The 16,862-nt window shown below is 42.9% G+C and overlaps 1 protein-coding gene across 5 annotated transcripts in view; it reads left to right on the forward strand.

The window, feature by feature from the left end:
* MBNL3 (muscleblind like splicing regulator 3) overlaps positions 1-16,862 on the forward strand; it is a 122,072-nt gene that overhangs the window by 32,660 nt on the left and 72,550 nt on the right. For 4 of the 5 annotated variants that reach the window (XM_038415227.2, XM_043491532.1, XM_038415222.2 and 1 more), the window contains exon 2: positions 5,015-5,940. The exons of the other annotated variant lie outside the window; for it this stretch is intronic. In XM_038415227.2, the coding sequence (XP_038271155.1) occupies positions 5,767-5,940 (174 nt within the window). In that variant the 5' untranslated portion in view covers positions 5,015-5,766. The remainder of the gene's footprint in view (positions 1-5,014; positions 5,941-16,862) is intronic. 5 annotated transcript variants of the gene reach the window in all.

The raw sequence follows: 16,862 nt of genomic DNA on the forward strand, positions 1-16,862 counted from the left end.
CCTGGCTTTTGTTCCCGTTGAGGGCTCCTAGGGATGTCCAGGTGTGCAGAGGAAGGTAGAATTTTACCTGCACTGCTTTTACTACTGATGAGGATGTGTGAGAAAGGAAGGACCCAATTTGGGACCCAGTTTGAGGTTGTTGGGGGGTGTATAAATTATGGGGGAAGTATAAATTCCAGTTGATTTTGGTTTGGGGTGGGGGGGGAGGAAGAGGTTAGGTGTCCAGGACTATCCAGGACGTTTGTGTGTGTTGTTTTTCCTCCATTTTTAAAGTGTCTGTGTCCCATGAAGCATTTACATGAGCATTAGATTTATTTGGAAAGTTTTTGGTACTGGAAATGTTAAACTCTAATTTCAGCCTATGAATGAAAAGTTTAACTGTTCTAAAATGTTAAAAAGGAAAGGCCCTGAGAGCACCAAGATTCTTGTTTATACCTGGTAGAAAATGATTAGATATAATTCCCGAAGTGTTGAGAAGCCAAGAGGGAAATAGGGAGTGGGCAAAATTGCTGCTTATTTATTTAGATTTAACATTTTTAAAAGAACAGCCATACAAAAGCTCTGCTGGAAGCTGGACTTTCAATAACAACATCAGTGATTCAACAATGTGACCATTTACTGGAATCAACAAAAGACGGGACAGCTGAACTGGGAATTTTGTCAATTTTTAAAAGCATTGCTCCTCCCTCCACCCAGCTCAGAATCCATCAAGTGTGGTGTTAACCCATTCAGATTGCTTTGATCCAAACTTTAATTGAAGGAAAACCCACTAAGTTGGTAAGACATTTGCTGTCTAAAATAGAATCAGGACTCGGTTATTATGTTTTGGTATCTCACTTAAAGCTATTCATTCATTTTGGACAAGATTGGGGATTAAATATGCTTGCACAGGGGATCACACTGTGTGTGTGTTGTTTCATTTCATAAAGCTTTAATGTGTTTTCTTTCCCCCAATGGGTGGGTGTTTTTCTGTTGATGGGAAATCACAACGGTCCTGGTTTGTAGGGCCCGCAGTTAGGATAAAAGGGCTTTTTACATGTAAACTAAGCAAATGTGACCTGGAAATCACTGGGATACAATAAATAAGGAACCCCACCATGCTGTTTTATTGATTCATTTTTCAGAACAGAACCACCTTTGAAATAGTATCATTGATACATGAGAGCTGGTTGAATCAACCTGTCACTTACATTACTATCTGTTTCAGAGTAGCAGCCGTGTTAGTCTGTATTTGCAAAAAGAAAGAGGACTTGTGGCACCTTAGAGACTAACGCATTTATTTTGAGCATAAGCTTTTGTGAGCTACAGCTCACTTGGAACATGCACACAAGTCGGCATCCATCAAAAGTGTGTGTGTGTATCACTGAAAAGGGATCACTGACAGGGAACATAGCAAGAATTGGACCATGGAGCAAGTCTGTTCCTGCTCTGCTCTCCGTCCACATGTTACCTCAAATGGCCAGTGCATACTAATCCTGCCAAAGACTTTTGACATGGCTGTCACTCATTGGACTGATCCTGGTCCCACTAACTTCAGTGGCAGCAAAATTGGGCCCTTTGATTTCCACAGCAAGCACATAACCTCCTGTATTACATGCAATCATGATCTGTTGCTGGGCCAGGCATTACGTTTTGTGTTTCTAGGTTGCAGAAGGAGGAAAGGCAATCACTTCAGTGCTTGCCCTTCGCTGCTGCTCCTTTCTGCTGACATTCTGTTGAAGTCAGGGCTAAATTGTTCCATTTGGTAGCCCGGGATATAGGTTCTGCCAGACAGACATGGCATGTTTTGCAGCAGCTCCAGATCGGTTTCGAAGGAAGCCCCTCCCCCTTTACTCAACTTCCCACAAGCATAACATTAACAAAAGGAATATTTTGTGACCCTCCTTTATAACTTCGTTCTAGTGAGCTTTGCGGGGGAGGGGGAAGTTTTGTTCCTCTTATTTGAAATAGACGGGAGAATGAACAGTCAGTACCAAAACCGTGGTAACACACAGAACCGGAAAAATGTGGAAACTGCTGTATGCAAAATGTATGCTGCTGAGAATTGAATTATGAGGAAAGGGCCATACTTTTATACTGTCAGCAGTGGGGCTTGTTGAACTTTTCTTTCCCCTTTGGTTTTGAGTTTCATGACACCAGTATAAAATCCTCAGCGTGATGTTAGAACACAGGTTTTAGATTTTCCCTATGGCCATATGGCTAAAATGGACAGGGATCTATACTCTTGGGAGGGGAAATCTGCAACAATCCAACCATTGACAGAACTGGCAAGTTATGTCTGTGATTACTTATAGGGAATCCTAACTCATACATCTTTGGGCTGTGATCTTGTAAAATCATGCAAGCGTAAGCTGGGTTGGGGCTGTTCTGTACTTGGAGGCCTCATCCAAGATACTCCTAGGAAGTAGTGTGAGTGATTTAGGCCCTGGTTCCGCAAAGCATTTAAGCATCTTTTACTTAAGTGGGACTATTTTCATGATTAAAGTTAAGCGTGTGCTTCTGTGCTTTTCTGAATCAGTAACAGTGATGCCCCAGCAAGGGCATGTGTCTGGGGGCATTGCACTGCTGGATTGTATACGTGTGAGAGAGAGAGAGTGTGTGTGCGCGCGTGTGCGTGCGTGCGTGCGCGCATGTATAATATATATATATCATTCTGTACTGAAACTGGTTGAGGGGGAAAGCAAACATTTTTAACATTAATATTTCATAGGATATTCTTGATGAAAAATAAAATTATAATGGAAAAATGCCAACCACCTCCAATATTCTATATTAGATCTATATGAGAGAGAAAGGCAGAGCACACAGTTTGTCATATGCTTTGAGACTTTTCAGGATGAGAGGAGCCCTGTAATTGGCAGATGGTAGTTAATTATTACACATTCACACTAATGGTATATAACGGGTTTGGGCCCATAGCATTCAGGCTCAAAGAAACAGACCCTCGTTTTCAGTGGAGTCTAAAGCTTTGGAATATGGCCCTGTTCACTATAAAGTTGTATTTCAGTCTGCTAGGAGTAATTCCTACGAGCGTTCCACCTAATCCCCACCCATTCTCGACCTGTGCTAGCTCGTTTTAGGAGCTGCACCCAGCTTGTTCCAAGCTGTCTGTGGAGATGTATGTACGTACCTTCTTACATATGCCCTATAAAGGAGGATTGAGAGGCTGGACATAAGTGAACCAGATTCAAACACAAAATTGCCCTGCCTACAAAATCAGGATCAGTTTGGCAGCAGTCTCTCCGTTCCTGACTAAGCCCAGAAGACACTGGGCCAGTTCTGCTTTCTTCCCCCTCCGCTTCAGAGGTTAAATCATGTCTGGTAAATTTGGCATTCACTGTCTCTGTTCTCTGCCTGATACCCAAAAATGAGACGTCCTTCTGGCACTATAGACTGTTCCACTGATGTAAGACTCTGCGTAAGAGTCTACGTGCTTTTGCATGTCTCTCTCTCTCTCTCTCTCTCTCTCTCTCTCTCTTTCTCTCTCTCTTGCAAATCTGTGACTTTAGTTGGTTCAGCACATACTTGGAATTTACTTTGCACAATTTTAGTTTTTTAGTGTAAAAAAACAAAAATGTAATGAGTGCTTTCTCCAAACATCTGGAGTGCATTTTCAATTATGTTAAAATGTATAAATTGCTAACAAATGTAGTTCTGATAACATATCTACGATATAGGAAGAATTTAAATGCCCATTTCTTGCAATGTGAGGTCCCAGTACTGCATACGCTTACGTATGTGCATACTTTTGCTCACGTGAGTAGATTTACATACATGTATATGTTTGCAAGATTTGGCCCTTATGTTTTGAAAAAAGAGGTGGATCTCAGAAACCTTGAACCAACTTAATCCTGTCAGGCTCCGTTAGCTGCCTCTAATATAAATGTGGGAAACTCCAGGGATGGCTTAACATGTTACCTCCTACAAAGAAAATCAGCGATAGAAAGTTATGGACAATCATTTATTGTCCAACATGCTGGAGATGCTGGAAACTGACTATAATAATTGAAATCTCCTTCAACCTTGCAGTAAAATACAGTTGTTAACAATGAGTTAATTTTTTTCTGCTCTGTGCATGTGGCTCAAGTTTCCATGTCGGTTTTGCTTTTGATTTTGTCAAGCCCAGATTTATAGACACACGACTGTGAATTAATCTCTCGTTTCCATGTAACCTTACAGTCAACCGCTGAAATGTATTCCCCAGTTAACATTGGGTTAAATAAAACACCTTACCGATGCAGAGCTGAGTACGTATGAGGGCTGAACTATGGCAGTGCCTTCTGCTTTGCTTCTTTGTACACAATGAAAGCAATATCTGCTCTTTCTGCCAGAAAGCTTCCTATGGGGTGGGAGGGGGAATTTTTAATATATTTAAAAAACAGAACAACAATTTTAAGTAGTCTTTGTCTGAAAACCATTTTATAGTGACTGTACTCCACCCTGGTCTCGTGTGTTACTGTTTCTCTGTCTAGCTGCATTCTGACTGTGGCACACAGCCGTTCTCTTTAAAGGGGAGAAATAAGCAGTTGGTGCTTACGGTAGGTTAGCTTTCAAAGTGATTCCTATCCTCTGGATTTCAGGAGCAGGTATGTAACCCAAACCACATCTTGGGAGCAGCCCATTAAGTGAATCCTGTGCTAAGCTACTTAAATTTGAAACGCAGAGATGTATCACGAATGCACCAGAGGCCGTCATGTAAGACTAAGGCATTTTCTGTGCAGTGGGCACAAAAATGAATGTCTGCTAGAATAGAACAATATGAAACAATCTCTTTTATTGGGTGGCTGCCCAGACCTTCTGCTGCAACAGTAAATCTAATTGGTTGCTTCCTTTTACCATGCGCAGCTTCATGTGGGAAATGCCCTTTTTATCTACAATGGCTGACTGCACTATGCCGCACTGTCAGTAGCTGCAGATTTCCAATTAAAATGAAAATAGTTGTTTCTTAAAACTAGAGTTTGGCAAGGGGGAGATTGCATTGTTTTAGCTGATTCTATTTCTCTTTTTCCTACAGGTTGCTGAAAAGTGCCTTTCCTGAAGCCACTGCTGCTTGGATTTCTGTCTAAGGCTGTCTCTCCCTCCCCCCCTTTTTTTTTAAATTTGGCGTTGCTTGCAGTTCATACCCTAACGGCAACTCATCCATCCCTTCCCCCCCCTTTTTTTCTTTTTACACTGTTCACTCAGCCATTTTTTTCCTTCCCGAGTATGTAGCAAATATTTTTGAGTGATAACATCCTTTCGCTCCTTTTAATGCTCGCGAATTGTCATTTTTAGAACCCAGAAATAAAAGGAAAAAAAAAAGTTTTCTGCCCAAGGAAGCAAAACAGACCATTCCGCAAACAGAAGCGCTGCCAGCCGCATATGCTTTTTGCAAGAATAATTGAAACCATTAAGTGGAGAGCACAGAATTCTTTTGAAAGTCTGCCAGTTATTTTCAAGTAATTTTGGCAGTGGCACAAAATATAACACTTATATTTTAACTTCTACAATTGCACTTTTAGGAGCTGGCCTCTCATTTGATTTTCAGTTATTCTGATAAGATTTCTATTTTATGATTGGCTTTATGTTTAATTCTTGTTGAAACAAACACAATTTGACTTAAATGAAAACCTAAGTGCTGACGAATAGAAATTTTACCAAAGCAACAAGTTAGTTATTTCTTCACATTTAACTTGAATTCACTTTTTTACCCTTTTTAAAAAAATCAGCAGTAATATTGTCCTAAAGAAGGGTGTGATTGCTTGCGTTTTAATTTTTGTTTTTAATATGGCTGTAAACGTTTCCCTGGTTCGTGATACAAAATGGCTGACTTTAGAAGTATGTCGAGAATTTCAGAGAGGTACCTGTTCTCGATCTGATGCAGAGTGCAAGTTTGCCCATCCGTCACGGAGTTGCCATGTGGAAAATGGTCGAGTTATTGCCTGCTTTGACTCTCTAAAGGTGAGGACTGTCTAACACATACATTGCTTAACTTTCCTATCATTCGCTTCCTGAATCATTTCAAGTGAGTGGAATATGAGAGATGAGTATAACAAGTATTTTTCTGGAGGGAGGATGTTGTTTGTGTAGAATATAGCCCCTAAAATCTAGCCTAGCTAATGCTTAGCACCCCACAATTGTTTCATTTGGCCAGATTCAGACACTGGAAGTATCATGAAGTTTCCTGTGTAAGGTACCAGCAGTGTTGGTAGAGTCAGAGAAAACTTTTAACTCTGCCACAATTATGTTTTGTATTGGGTTTTGACATCTGGTACAAATGTACAGAATATCGAACATCAGAGAGAGAGAGAGAGAGCACATTTTGTAGAGCGTTTTGAGATTGTAGGTCATGGCTATGCCTGAAATGGAGAACTCAGATTACAGACTGTAAATGAAAGTGAAATGAGAAAAGCAGAGATCCAAAACTGAGCATCCTAGAACAGCAAAACTTTTAACTTGTGTCCAGAGTATGCTGGCTTTGAATTCAGAACAGGTCTCTGAAACGTGCTTTTAAATAGACACAGTTTTCACTAATTGATCAGCCTCAGCTGTATTTGCCTGTATCAGGGTGCAGCTACATTGTACCAAATATGTTATAGGCAGCCAAATTATTTGGAGAGTGGTGCCTAGAGAAAGTTGGGGATTGCAGGAGATTTCAAGTTATATGAGTAGATGCACAGTGTGCAAAACATATGCGAGTTAATGAGCTAAATCTTTTGCTAGTGATCATTCCTGTGAGTTCAATTTCACAGGAAGTAAATGCTGCTTTATTCCTTGTTACATATAAAGTTCATTGGGAAACTTTAAGTTTACAGAATTACCAGATTCTTTCCAGCAACAGAGAACAGGAAAATTATCCTAATTGAGCCACTGAAAGCCTAAGCCAAGATTTTTAAAAAGTGACTAGTGATTTTGAGTGCATCAAGTCCGAGGTGCCTAATCTGAGACATAGAAGGGACCACCATGATCATCTAGTTTGACCTCCAGCCCATCACAGGCCACAGAACCTCACCCACCCATTCCTGTAATAGGCCCATAACTTCTGGCTGAGTTACCGAAGCCCTTACATCATGATTTAAAGACTGCAAGTTATTGGGAATCCACCATTTACTCTAGTTCAAACCAGCAAGTGACCCATGTCCCGTGCTGCAGAGAAAGGCGAAAACCCACCAGGGTCTCTGCCCATCTGACCTGGGAGAAAATTTCTTCCTGTCCCCAAATACAGCAGTCAGTCAGACACTGAGCATGAGGGCAAAATCCAGCAGTCAGGCACCTGGGAAAGAATTATCTGTAGTAACTCAGAGCCGTCCCCTTCCAGTGTCCCATCCCAGGTCATTGAAGATGCTTGCTTAATAGCAGCCACAGAGGGGCCACATACCATTGTAGGCAACTTCGTCATACCCTCCCCTCCATCAACATCCCCTCCCCTCCATAACATCTTAAAGGTGTCTGCTTTTTCAGAGGGCACTTTCTGAAAAGTTATCTCCCTTTAGAGTGTTTGAAGTTTGGCCTGGATAAAACTGACGCTCAAAATCACTACTTACTTTTGAAAAATCCAAGCTTATGCTTGTAGTGCTAACGTAGGATAAGTTTCCTGTTGTCTGAATTGCTAGAAAGAATCTCAGGTAATTTTGTGATCTTAAAAATTTCCCATTGAACTTGGAGTTTTTCTTGAAAAGCCTTGGGTTTATTTTAAATTTCGGGCACAATAGCTAGGTGAACTAGTACAAATATGTATGCATAAATTAAGACCATGTCCAGGTCCCATTTGACATAGTCTAACCTGTATTACAGTTTTTACCTTCTTAGCATTTTCCCATTAGTTCCATGTTGATAGGAAGTTCAGACATCCAAGTTGCATTTAGCTTTGTTCTTGTTAATCCAAGTTCATCAGATGATTCCTTAGTTATATAACACCATTAAAATGTTCAGTTACATTACTCACCTGCTAACAGTGATAGACTGAAATATATTTTTATCAGCAAAGAAAAAAGTTTGTTCCTTGTGCCCTTGAATCTTTTGAACTGCAGCCAGTGGTCGGACAAATATTTTGAATAAAGAGATTAATATGTTTACTTTAAATTGTATAACATTCACTTGTAAGATAAAAGGAGTACAGTAAATACTCGGTGTGATAGTCCAATATATTTCTTACTGGACCACTTGAGAGAGCAGCAGAAGTAGGTTTTAGTTTAGAGCTTCCCACAAATGGCCTAACCGCTCAGTCTGGCTCTGTTACTTAACACCCATAAATTGCCTTGCAGGCAGGACTAACTAAAGTGACCTGCAGTACATAATGCGGGTTACAGCTCAGTAAGGAGCTCCTGACAAGCACCCAGGCTTCTTCCAGAGGCAGTGCTTTGCAGAGCTGGACTCAAGGAATGAAATGTGCAGATCCCCATGTGCACTGGTTGGCTCAGGTTCAAATCCCACCCATTGGCAATAGCACATGGTTGCAATTAACCGGGGCAGGGAGGAGTCAGGGAACATCCAGTTTGGAAGGGAAAAGAGATATCAAAGTTGTTGTTGAAAGTGGTCAGCTACTAGCTTAAGCTGCCTGCTCAGCATGTATTTCATCCTTTTTGTTATGTGTAATTAAGTAACGAATAAATTTACACACTCATTACAGCCTGGTCTTCAATATAGAAGCATGTGCTCTTTATAGACCTTTTAAATGGCAGGAGAACAGAGTCTGAGTGGGAAGTTTTCCCTAGCCTTCTCTGATTGGATCCGTTGCATCTCAATGGGCCAGCTTGCTTCATCCCACAGAGAGGAAAGTGCAGGAGAGTAGCAATGTTTGACCCCAAGTGCCGCCAACTCCACAAATTCCAGAATCAAGCGGTTCTCCCCTTCATAGTTGGCACCTAGGCCTGGTCTGAGATCACCTCAGCAGACCTGAGTTCTTGGCAGTGCGTACATGCTACTCCCTCCGGGAGCTAGGACAGCCGTGACCAAACAGCAGTATTTATTTAGAACAAAAGCATTTCAGAGAAAACAGATCTTAAAGCAATAAACTGTCTAGACACTTGGCGGCCTTTGCCTAGGGCTTCCCATTCTCTGGAAGGATCCCGCTCTTCGCAGAGCCACCTTGTCCCCCTGGCAGCCCTTGACACTTGCCCCACCACCCACCCACCCACCCAAATGGCTTTTTAACTCTTTAATGTTTTCTTGATCTCTCTGTTCCCAGCATTGCGGAAGAGCTGTGTCTCTTCATTAGAGACAAGATATAGGATGCTCAAAGCTAATGGGTTTTAAACCTCCGTTGTCTTTCAGTTGCCCCCCAAGGTTTGTTTCGCGGTTGCTTATCTGGATCCAGAGTGTTGTTTCCCTGCTTGCTTTTCCCACAGCCCCTTATTATGTTGGAACAGAACATTAATCCAGGGATGTCTGGTAACCCAGTATGCAATCACATCACCTCACTGACCAGGTCACATACAGTGTTCTTAACATTATTACAGCTTAGTATTCTTTGATTATTACATGCTCGTCGAATAGTAAAAACAGATATGGTTGCAGATGTAGTCTCTGTTATCAAAGGAAATGCCAAGCTCTCTGTTCCACATGTCTGTGTGCTTGTGTCTCTGCATCTCTCTTGGTGTATTTTCTCTCCAAGAAATATGGGATACATAATGGGTGGGTTATAAAGTTTTATTTACAGGAGTCTGGGATGGTTGCATTATGCATCACAGTGCAACCTGTTTGGAGCCTCAAAGAGTTGGGACCAATTTAGGAACCAAAATTTTGCAAGTTCAGGACTGAATCTTGCCCATCCTGGAACTCAGGCTATTTGAGAGGGAAACTGAAGGGAAGAGAAGGAAATCTTTCTCTGGCAAGTTGATTGTAAAAAGAAGAAAAGGTGCTGTTTGAAGCTGATCAGAAGTTTAGCTTATATACCAGGACACCCCCCCCACCCCATCCCCCACACACTGTGCTTCCTCCTTCAGGTTCATTAAGGAGAGCAGGATTATTTGAATTCAGATGTGTATATCATACCCCAGTTACTGCTACCTTTAGGAGAACAAATTTCCAGTGCTTGCCCTTTACTAGGTCTGCCTCGGGCAAGCAGAACTGACAGGCATGGTCGCAGAAAAGACTCAGGACTCTGATTTAGTACAGTGTTGGGATAACTCTTTTTATCTTTTACTGGAGGAAAAAAAACGCCCTCCCAGTATACTGCTGGTTTATGAGGCATACTGATATCTGTTATGTTTCATGGAGAAGTATTAGTTTAAGAAGCTATGAAACAGAAAATAAAATTTCAGCAAAGGGTAGCAGGGTACTTATGCCCCTATAAACCAGATAGCATTTACAGCCATGCATCAAATGACAGTAGTTTTCATTTCAAGGGAAACAAAACAGTAATATAGAGGAAAGGGAGTTAATCTGCAATAAGGCCATTTAAATTAATTAAAAATGATCAAATAAGTGTTCCTTGCTTAGTTTTGACATACAACTCCATTTAAACCAGTGGCATTTTCAGGGGGCCACTCTTGATTAGTTGGTTTTGCCAACTTGCCCAGAAATACCAGGGCTTTATAGCAGTCCTCCAATAAGTGCTCATCTGTTAACTTTCTTCAACTATTCAAGCGTATAACCCATACAACTGTGAGCTTTTCTGGTTTTTTAATTGCCTTCACAGCAGATTGTTAGAGTCTGAGTTCTTGGCTGCTCCTGTACAGCTTTAAAAGAGCTTAAGAAAGATATTGTTGAATTACTGGAAACACAAATTGATATGTAATGTGGCCGGGGAAAGGAACTTTCATAGATACAAATGTACTAATTAAGTGTGCATATAATGTGGACCAAAATTTCGAAGAAGCTTTGATTTACATTTGTAACCATTTGAATGCCCCAAATATGGATTAATGTTTGAAAACAACATTTGTAATCTCAGGTTTGCTTACTTGGTGTACTGGCGCAGAAAGAAATCCAAACCTTTTGGATGCCAAAATGTAGAAAGCCAAAAATCTCAGATGTCCAGATTTGGATTTGCGGGGGTCAGATTTGAAACTGTGGCCTTATGAAACTACTACTGTCTATTGTTGTTTTTAAGCTGGTCAGCACTAAACTAGCTCATTGAAACATTCACATGTGTAATTGTGTTGGTAACAGATGTGGTACAGAAAAGGTCTTGATTATTCAAAACTCAGTTATCCAAACTTTGTTTTCAACAATTGGGTGGTGTCACTTGATGTCTGATAGTTGCATAGAAAATCTCCCCAGGCAGTCTGAAATCTTGATTATCCAAATGTATTCAATCTACTTATGAGATTAGGAGACAGGAGATTGTTCTTTATGGGCTTGATACTAAACTTGAACCCCTTCTATTCTGACTTCAGTGGAGTTACCCCGATTTACACTGCTGTGCCATCAGAATTGGGTTTGATATGTGTTAAGATTTCAAAGCCTATGGGAATTAATATAAACAGCACTGAGCTCAGTATATGGCCATTTTCTTTTTAAAAAATTGATATTTTCTTTGAAGTTTTTAAGAGAAGGATGGTAACTGAATTTTAGACCACATCTCAGAGAGTTTAGCCAAAGAGAGCATGTCCACATGGGGAGTTATTCCAGAATAGCTATTCCTAATTAACCCCATGTATGGACATTTTTATTCTGGAATAAAAGTGCTTTATTCCAGATTAGTTTATTTCAGTGGAAATAACTTAATTTGGAACAAGGCATTCTTATTTCTGGGATAAGTGTGTCCATACATGGAGTTGTTCAGGAATCATTAATCCAATTTAAAGTCACACCGTGTCTTATTCTGAATTATGGTAACTCTCATGTGTAGGCAAGCCCTAAGTAAACCAGACAAACAATTTCTAAATAAATTGCCTTTGTGAGAAGTTTTTATTTTACAGCAGAATGACAGTATCTGACCAAGAATTAATTTATTTTGCAATGGCATTCTATTGAGATTTTGGCAGGTTTTTGGATATCTAAGGTGTCTTATGGCACTTGCTTAATTGCTTTGCTGAATCAGAGCCTAAAAGAGGGGAAAATATATACATATAAAAAATCTGTAATTACTGGGTTTTTTTTATAACAGTACCATAGTTGAAATTAAGGAAATAAATATACTTAAAATGTAAAAATAACACACATTTCTTAGGGCCTGATCACCTTTGTTCTGTGCATTACAATTCAGTCTGTTTAAAAAAAAAAAAAAGGTATGTAATAATTTTGTCAGCACACAGATACTGGTATTTATCCTTTGCAACTAGCAGCAGACTCCCTTTTCGTAGGTGCAGTCAAGGAAATGTGACTGAAAACTAGGAAGCTAATGTAGATTGCATGTTTATTTTAGCACTTGTTCACTAATGCTCTGTTGTATGACTTAATAACACCCATTTTTTCATGTTCTCTATGTATATAAATCTCTCCACTGTATTTTCCACTGAATGCATCCGATGAAGTGAGCTGTAGCTCCTGAAAGCTTATGCTCAAATAAATTTGTTAGTCTCTAAGGTGCCACAAGTATTCCTTTTCTTTTTAAGTAGAGTGTTGTATACATACGGTTTACTGTGATGGGAGAAGTTACTTCTGAAGCTTGTGTGTGACATGCATGAAGTAGAGTAAATAACCTATGTTTTTAATCTGCACAATGCATGCCGCACTGTAACACTGCAGCAGTGAACACAAAATAGCTTAGATTTATTTAGGGTTCATAGAGTTCTGCTCTTTGCAGTTCCAGGATATTTCACTTGATTTATTTATCTGCAAGTGTTAGTAATTCCTTGTCTCTGCTCATAGCAAGCAGATGGGTTTTTTTGGGTTGCTCTAGAGAGGGCCAGGCTCATTGTTCTGGTTGGTCTTTCCAGAGCTGAGAATGTTTTATCTTAGCTTGGTGAGTTGCATTCTCCCAGGACAGGTGGTTTGCGGTACCTGGCAGCAAGCAAGGGCATAGTATACCATGAGGAGACAGGCAGAGAGTTCCTGTGCATGCACAGTGTGCAGGTTTTCTTTTGCATTGTGTTCTGCACTGCAGACAGCCCCTGCCTGTCGTTGTCCCCGGGGTCTCCAAGATTCTTCACTTTGTTGATGCATTTAGAGAAGTTGGGAGAGTTGTGCCCCTGCTGACCCTGACGCCATGATGCTGGGAATTGCAAGGTGGCTGCCCATCTGTGTGCAAAGTGCCTCCCAGTATGGAGTCTGGGGGCAGCGTTGGTAAATCTGACCCAGCTTTCCTGTGATCGAGGCTGGGCTGTGACAGGTCCCATGTGGCTGGTTTCAGGGCCATCTTGCTCTTTGCGGGAGCAACAGTGAAGTCATGTAAGAGGCTAAACTCCTTAGTTAGCCGCTCTGAGCCTAACACAGGTTGATTGTGCCTGTTAGGCACAGCACTGTGTGGAGAGGTGGCCTAGAGGCAATGTGCCCACTTATGGGGCTCAGCTTAATAGCTTACATGTGGCCAGTTAGCTCCTTTGGCAAGTGCAGGGTCAGGATGGGAGGATGGAGTCATGGCCCTGCCTCCTTGGAGCCTCTGTGCCCCCGGGGGCTGTAGGGAGGTGGGAAGCCTTTTTGCTTCTATAATTAAAAGCTATAAATGAGTTTTGAAATGCCTGGAAGGAGGGGTTCATCTAGGAGGGCCCTGGGCCGTGGCTGGAGCAGTGGCACTGATGCCGTGTGATGTGGTCTAGGGGAAAAAGCAGAGTCGAACCCTGTGTTCTGCCAGCATAGTGCTGTAGCTGTTAGCGGATCAGAACATTAGCTTGCCTAATGTCCCTGTGTAACACATTGCATTCTGCTTAGAGTCACGGCGTACATCTGTGTGGGGCAGGAGGGTGCCATGGGGAGAGTCCGGTCTGGCCAATCACCCATGGGATCAATCTCGGAGACTCATGAGCTGCAGTAATAGGGATCCCTTGGGCTCTTGGTTGGTTCCATTGGAGAGGCCCTGGGTTAGCGCCCTCCCAGGCCTGGAGGAGAGTTACTTATGGGACAGCCTCATCAACATCACTGTAACTCCGTGCCAGGGAGGGGCTTTTCTTTCTTCAGCTCTAGCCTCATGCTTGTCCCATCATTACAGCGTGGTCTGTGTACCAATAGCCCTGTGGAGATGGAGTCACACGTGGCACTGGCTGGGAGCAGGCTGCTCCAGGATCTATGCCCTGGGGAAAAGCTGTTCCTCCCTGAGTCAGTCTCCCTTCCTGGTCTCCCCCCCGGGGCAGTACAATTCTGTGCCAGCCCCAAGACAGGACTGAGCCTAATGGGCCTGATTAGGCCCATTCCTTTTGCACGATCTCCCGGATTCCCCACGTCACTTCCCTGGGGTTTGCCTTTCCAAGTGCACATTCCCTGGCTGCGTGGAGAGATGCAGATCATCTTCGTGGGGATCGCCGCACCATGACTGATGGCTGCACGTTGGCCTGTGGTCTCAGCACGGCTCTCAGTAGATAAATAGATGCCCACATCCCTTCGGGCATTATTAGAAGAGAGATGAGGGAGAGCGACCTCCCTTCGGACCTTCTCTAGCTAGGGTGAAGGTCAGTTGCAGGAGCAGCACAGGGAAGCTCGTATTGCAGCTCTCCATCCTGTTCTGTGAGATCATCCTCCTTCGTTATCAGCCTGGCCCCTTTCATGACACCAAATTCATTCTTACCAAAAGAATTAAAGTGCGTATTGTTTACTCAGCTCAACAGTGATGACGTTCATAAGCCACTTGGCTGATACATGGGTAAGGTATATTTGGCATGTTGGCCCATTTAGCAGTTAATGGATCATACTTGGGCACTGATTGTGCATAGGAAGTGTCCTTAGGTATTTTCCTTCCAGTCAGTTGATGTGCTTTGTAACGATCCCTTTTGGAAACTCAGTACCTCTGCTATTTACTTTGATTTGTGCAGATCAAGAGCAGCAGGCTGCGTTGTGGAGCTGGTCAATTTGAGTGAGGTGGACATCTAAAAAAATAACTCCTGAACCAGCAAAGGTCACGTTTTCAATAGTTTTTCCACTTACTCTTGTCTAGCGATATTTTCCTGGGAAGCATTTCACCAGCTGCATGTTTCTCACTGTCTGAGTAAGGCTAGTTCTTACCTGACAGGTGTGTGGGAGCACCTGCCCTCAAGCAAAGCACTGTGGCTCCTGTGTAAAGGAATCAACTGACCTGACAGGAATTTGCTCTCCTCTGGAGTACTGCTCCACAGCAGAATCACCAAGTGCTGTTTTCTTGCTCATCCACAACTGCTCACAGCCTGCCCACAGTGTCTCTGCAACACTTCTGCTTCCCGGATATGCAAAAACAAGGGGTCTCTCTTTGAATTAGGTTGGGGTTTAATTCCTGTGGGGAGATAACGAGTGGGTTTTAACTCGGCCCCATGAATGTCAGTTCAGTGCGTTAGCAAAAAGAAAAGGAGTACTTGTGGCACCTTAGAGACTAACAAATTTATTTGAGCATGAGTAAGTGCAGTGTGTTGCCGGTAGTACAGGGGCTGCAGAGCTGAAAACAGCTGTACCCTTTGTTTTTATTGAAATCCTCAGCTTGGGTCGCCTTTTTTCCTCAGGCTGGGCAGCTTTGCTCCCCAGACCTTGCAGCCCAGCAGACTTCGGCAGGCTGCACAGACGGGAGAGCAGGACTGGCCTCGTCCTGTGCACTGTTCAGGAGAGCAGTCGGGGACTGTCGGGTCAGATTTAGATTTGCCCATAAGAGGGACATGGGTGTCAATTCCCAGCCAGGGAAGATCCCTCCCAAAGAATGGTTTGGCTTTAGGGCTTAATTTAGCTGGGAAGGTGGAGCTTTCGGCCCCAGAACCAGCTCTGGCAAGGTGTGGCAGTGTGCAGAACTATGCTAACACTTTTGTCATGTTAAAATAATGGTTTAATTAACCTAGTTCAAATGTACTGGGGGCATCAGATTCATAGTGCTGCTGTGTTTGTAGCTAGCTCCCCACCCATGGCTGTAGAACTGCCTTTCTTTTTCACAGCCCCGCCCCCTGTTCTGTTACAGCTTCTCCTTGCGCTGGGCCCTCCAGACTGTGCGTATATTCATTTCAACACCTGGGAAATTGGCAGGATTAGGTCCCCTGACCACATTTCTGAGGCCAGGAGCTCAGTGGTAGAGTCAAAGCAGCTTTAGGAAGGGCTTTTCCACATGCTGCATTGCCAGCATCTCCTCTCCCAGCCAGCACACAGTGCAGAGCCTACCCCTTGGATGTGGTTAGAAGGGTCTCGGATCCCATTTCTGAGCCAGGGGCTAATTGGTGTCCCACAGGTGCAGAGCAAGCAGCATTTTCGGCATTAACCTGAGCCAAGAGTAACCTTGGCATTCTGGTTGGGTAGATGGTGGTGAAGTGCTGACTCCTGTTTTCATTTGCCTAAAAAAGCAGTAGAGAAAGTTTGATTGGAGTATGACTCTGAACCCTTCAGATTATCTGCATGCTGCTTGAACTGATTCATCTTGGAGACCTTTCCCCGGACAGGCTGCAGTGTGGCCCAGAATACAAGGTGCCATCTCCCACTTAGCACAGAGCCTCCCAGCTAGGCCCCAGCTCAGCAAAGTACTGAAGCAGATGCTTAACTTTAAGCATGTGCGAATGGACTTCAGAGGCACTCCTCATGCTTCAGCCAGGGTAACTTGTTGGTGCAGGGCCTAGGGTAGTGACAGCAAGTGGGAGAGGAAATTCACTCTGTATACCTTCCCCAATTCCCATGGTAGTTTCCCTCTCCCTGTCACCACTCACCACCCAGCTTAGCACTGTTGTTTTCCTTGCACACGCTGACAATCAGGGTCATTTTATTCAAATATGGGCACTTAAGTGGCACTGACCATGTTCGTGCCTGCCAGCGGTGGGCGAAAACATGGGACACAGTTAGCTGCTGTGCAGGTGCAATGCAGGCACTTGTCTTGCAGGTGCAGCCCATTGATGAGAATGTGTTGCAGG

Source organism: Dermochelys coriacea, chromosome 9 (genome assembly GCF_009764565.3).
Source record: "Dermochelys coriacea isolate rDerCor1 chromosome 9, rDerCor1.pri.v4, whole genome shotgun sequence".
Classification (NCBI taxonomy): domain Eukaryota; kingdom Metazoa; phylum Chordata; order Testudines; family Dermochelyidae; genus Dermochelys; species Dermochelys coriacea.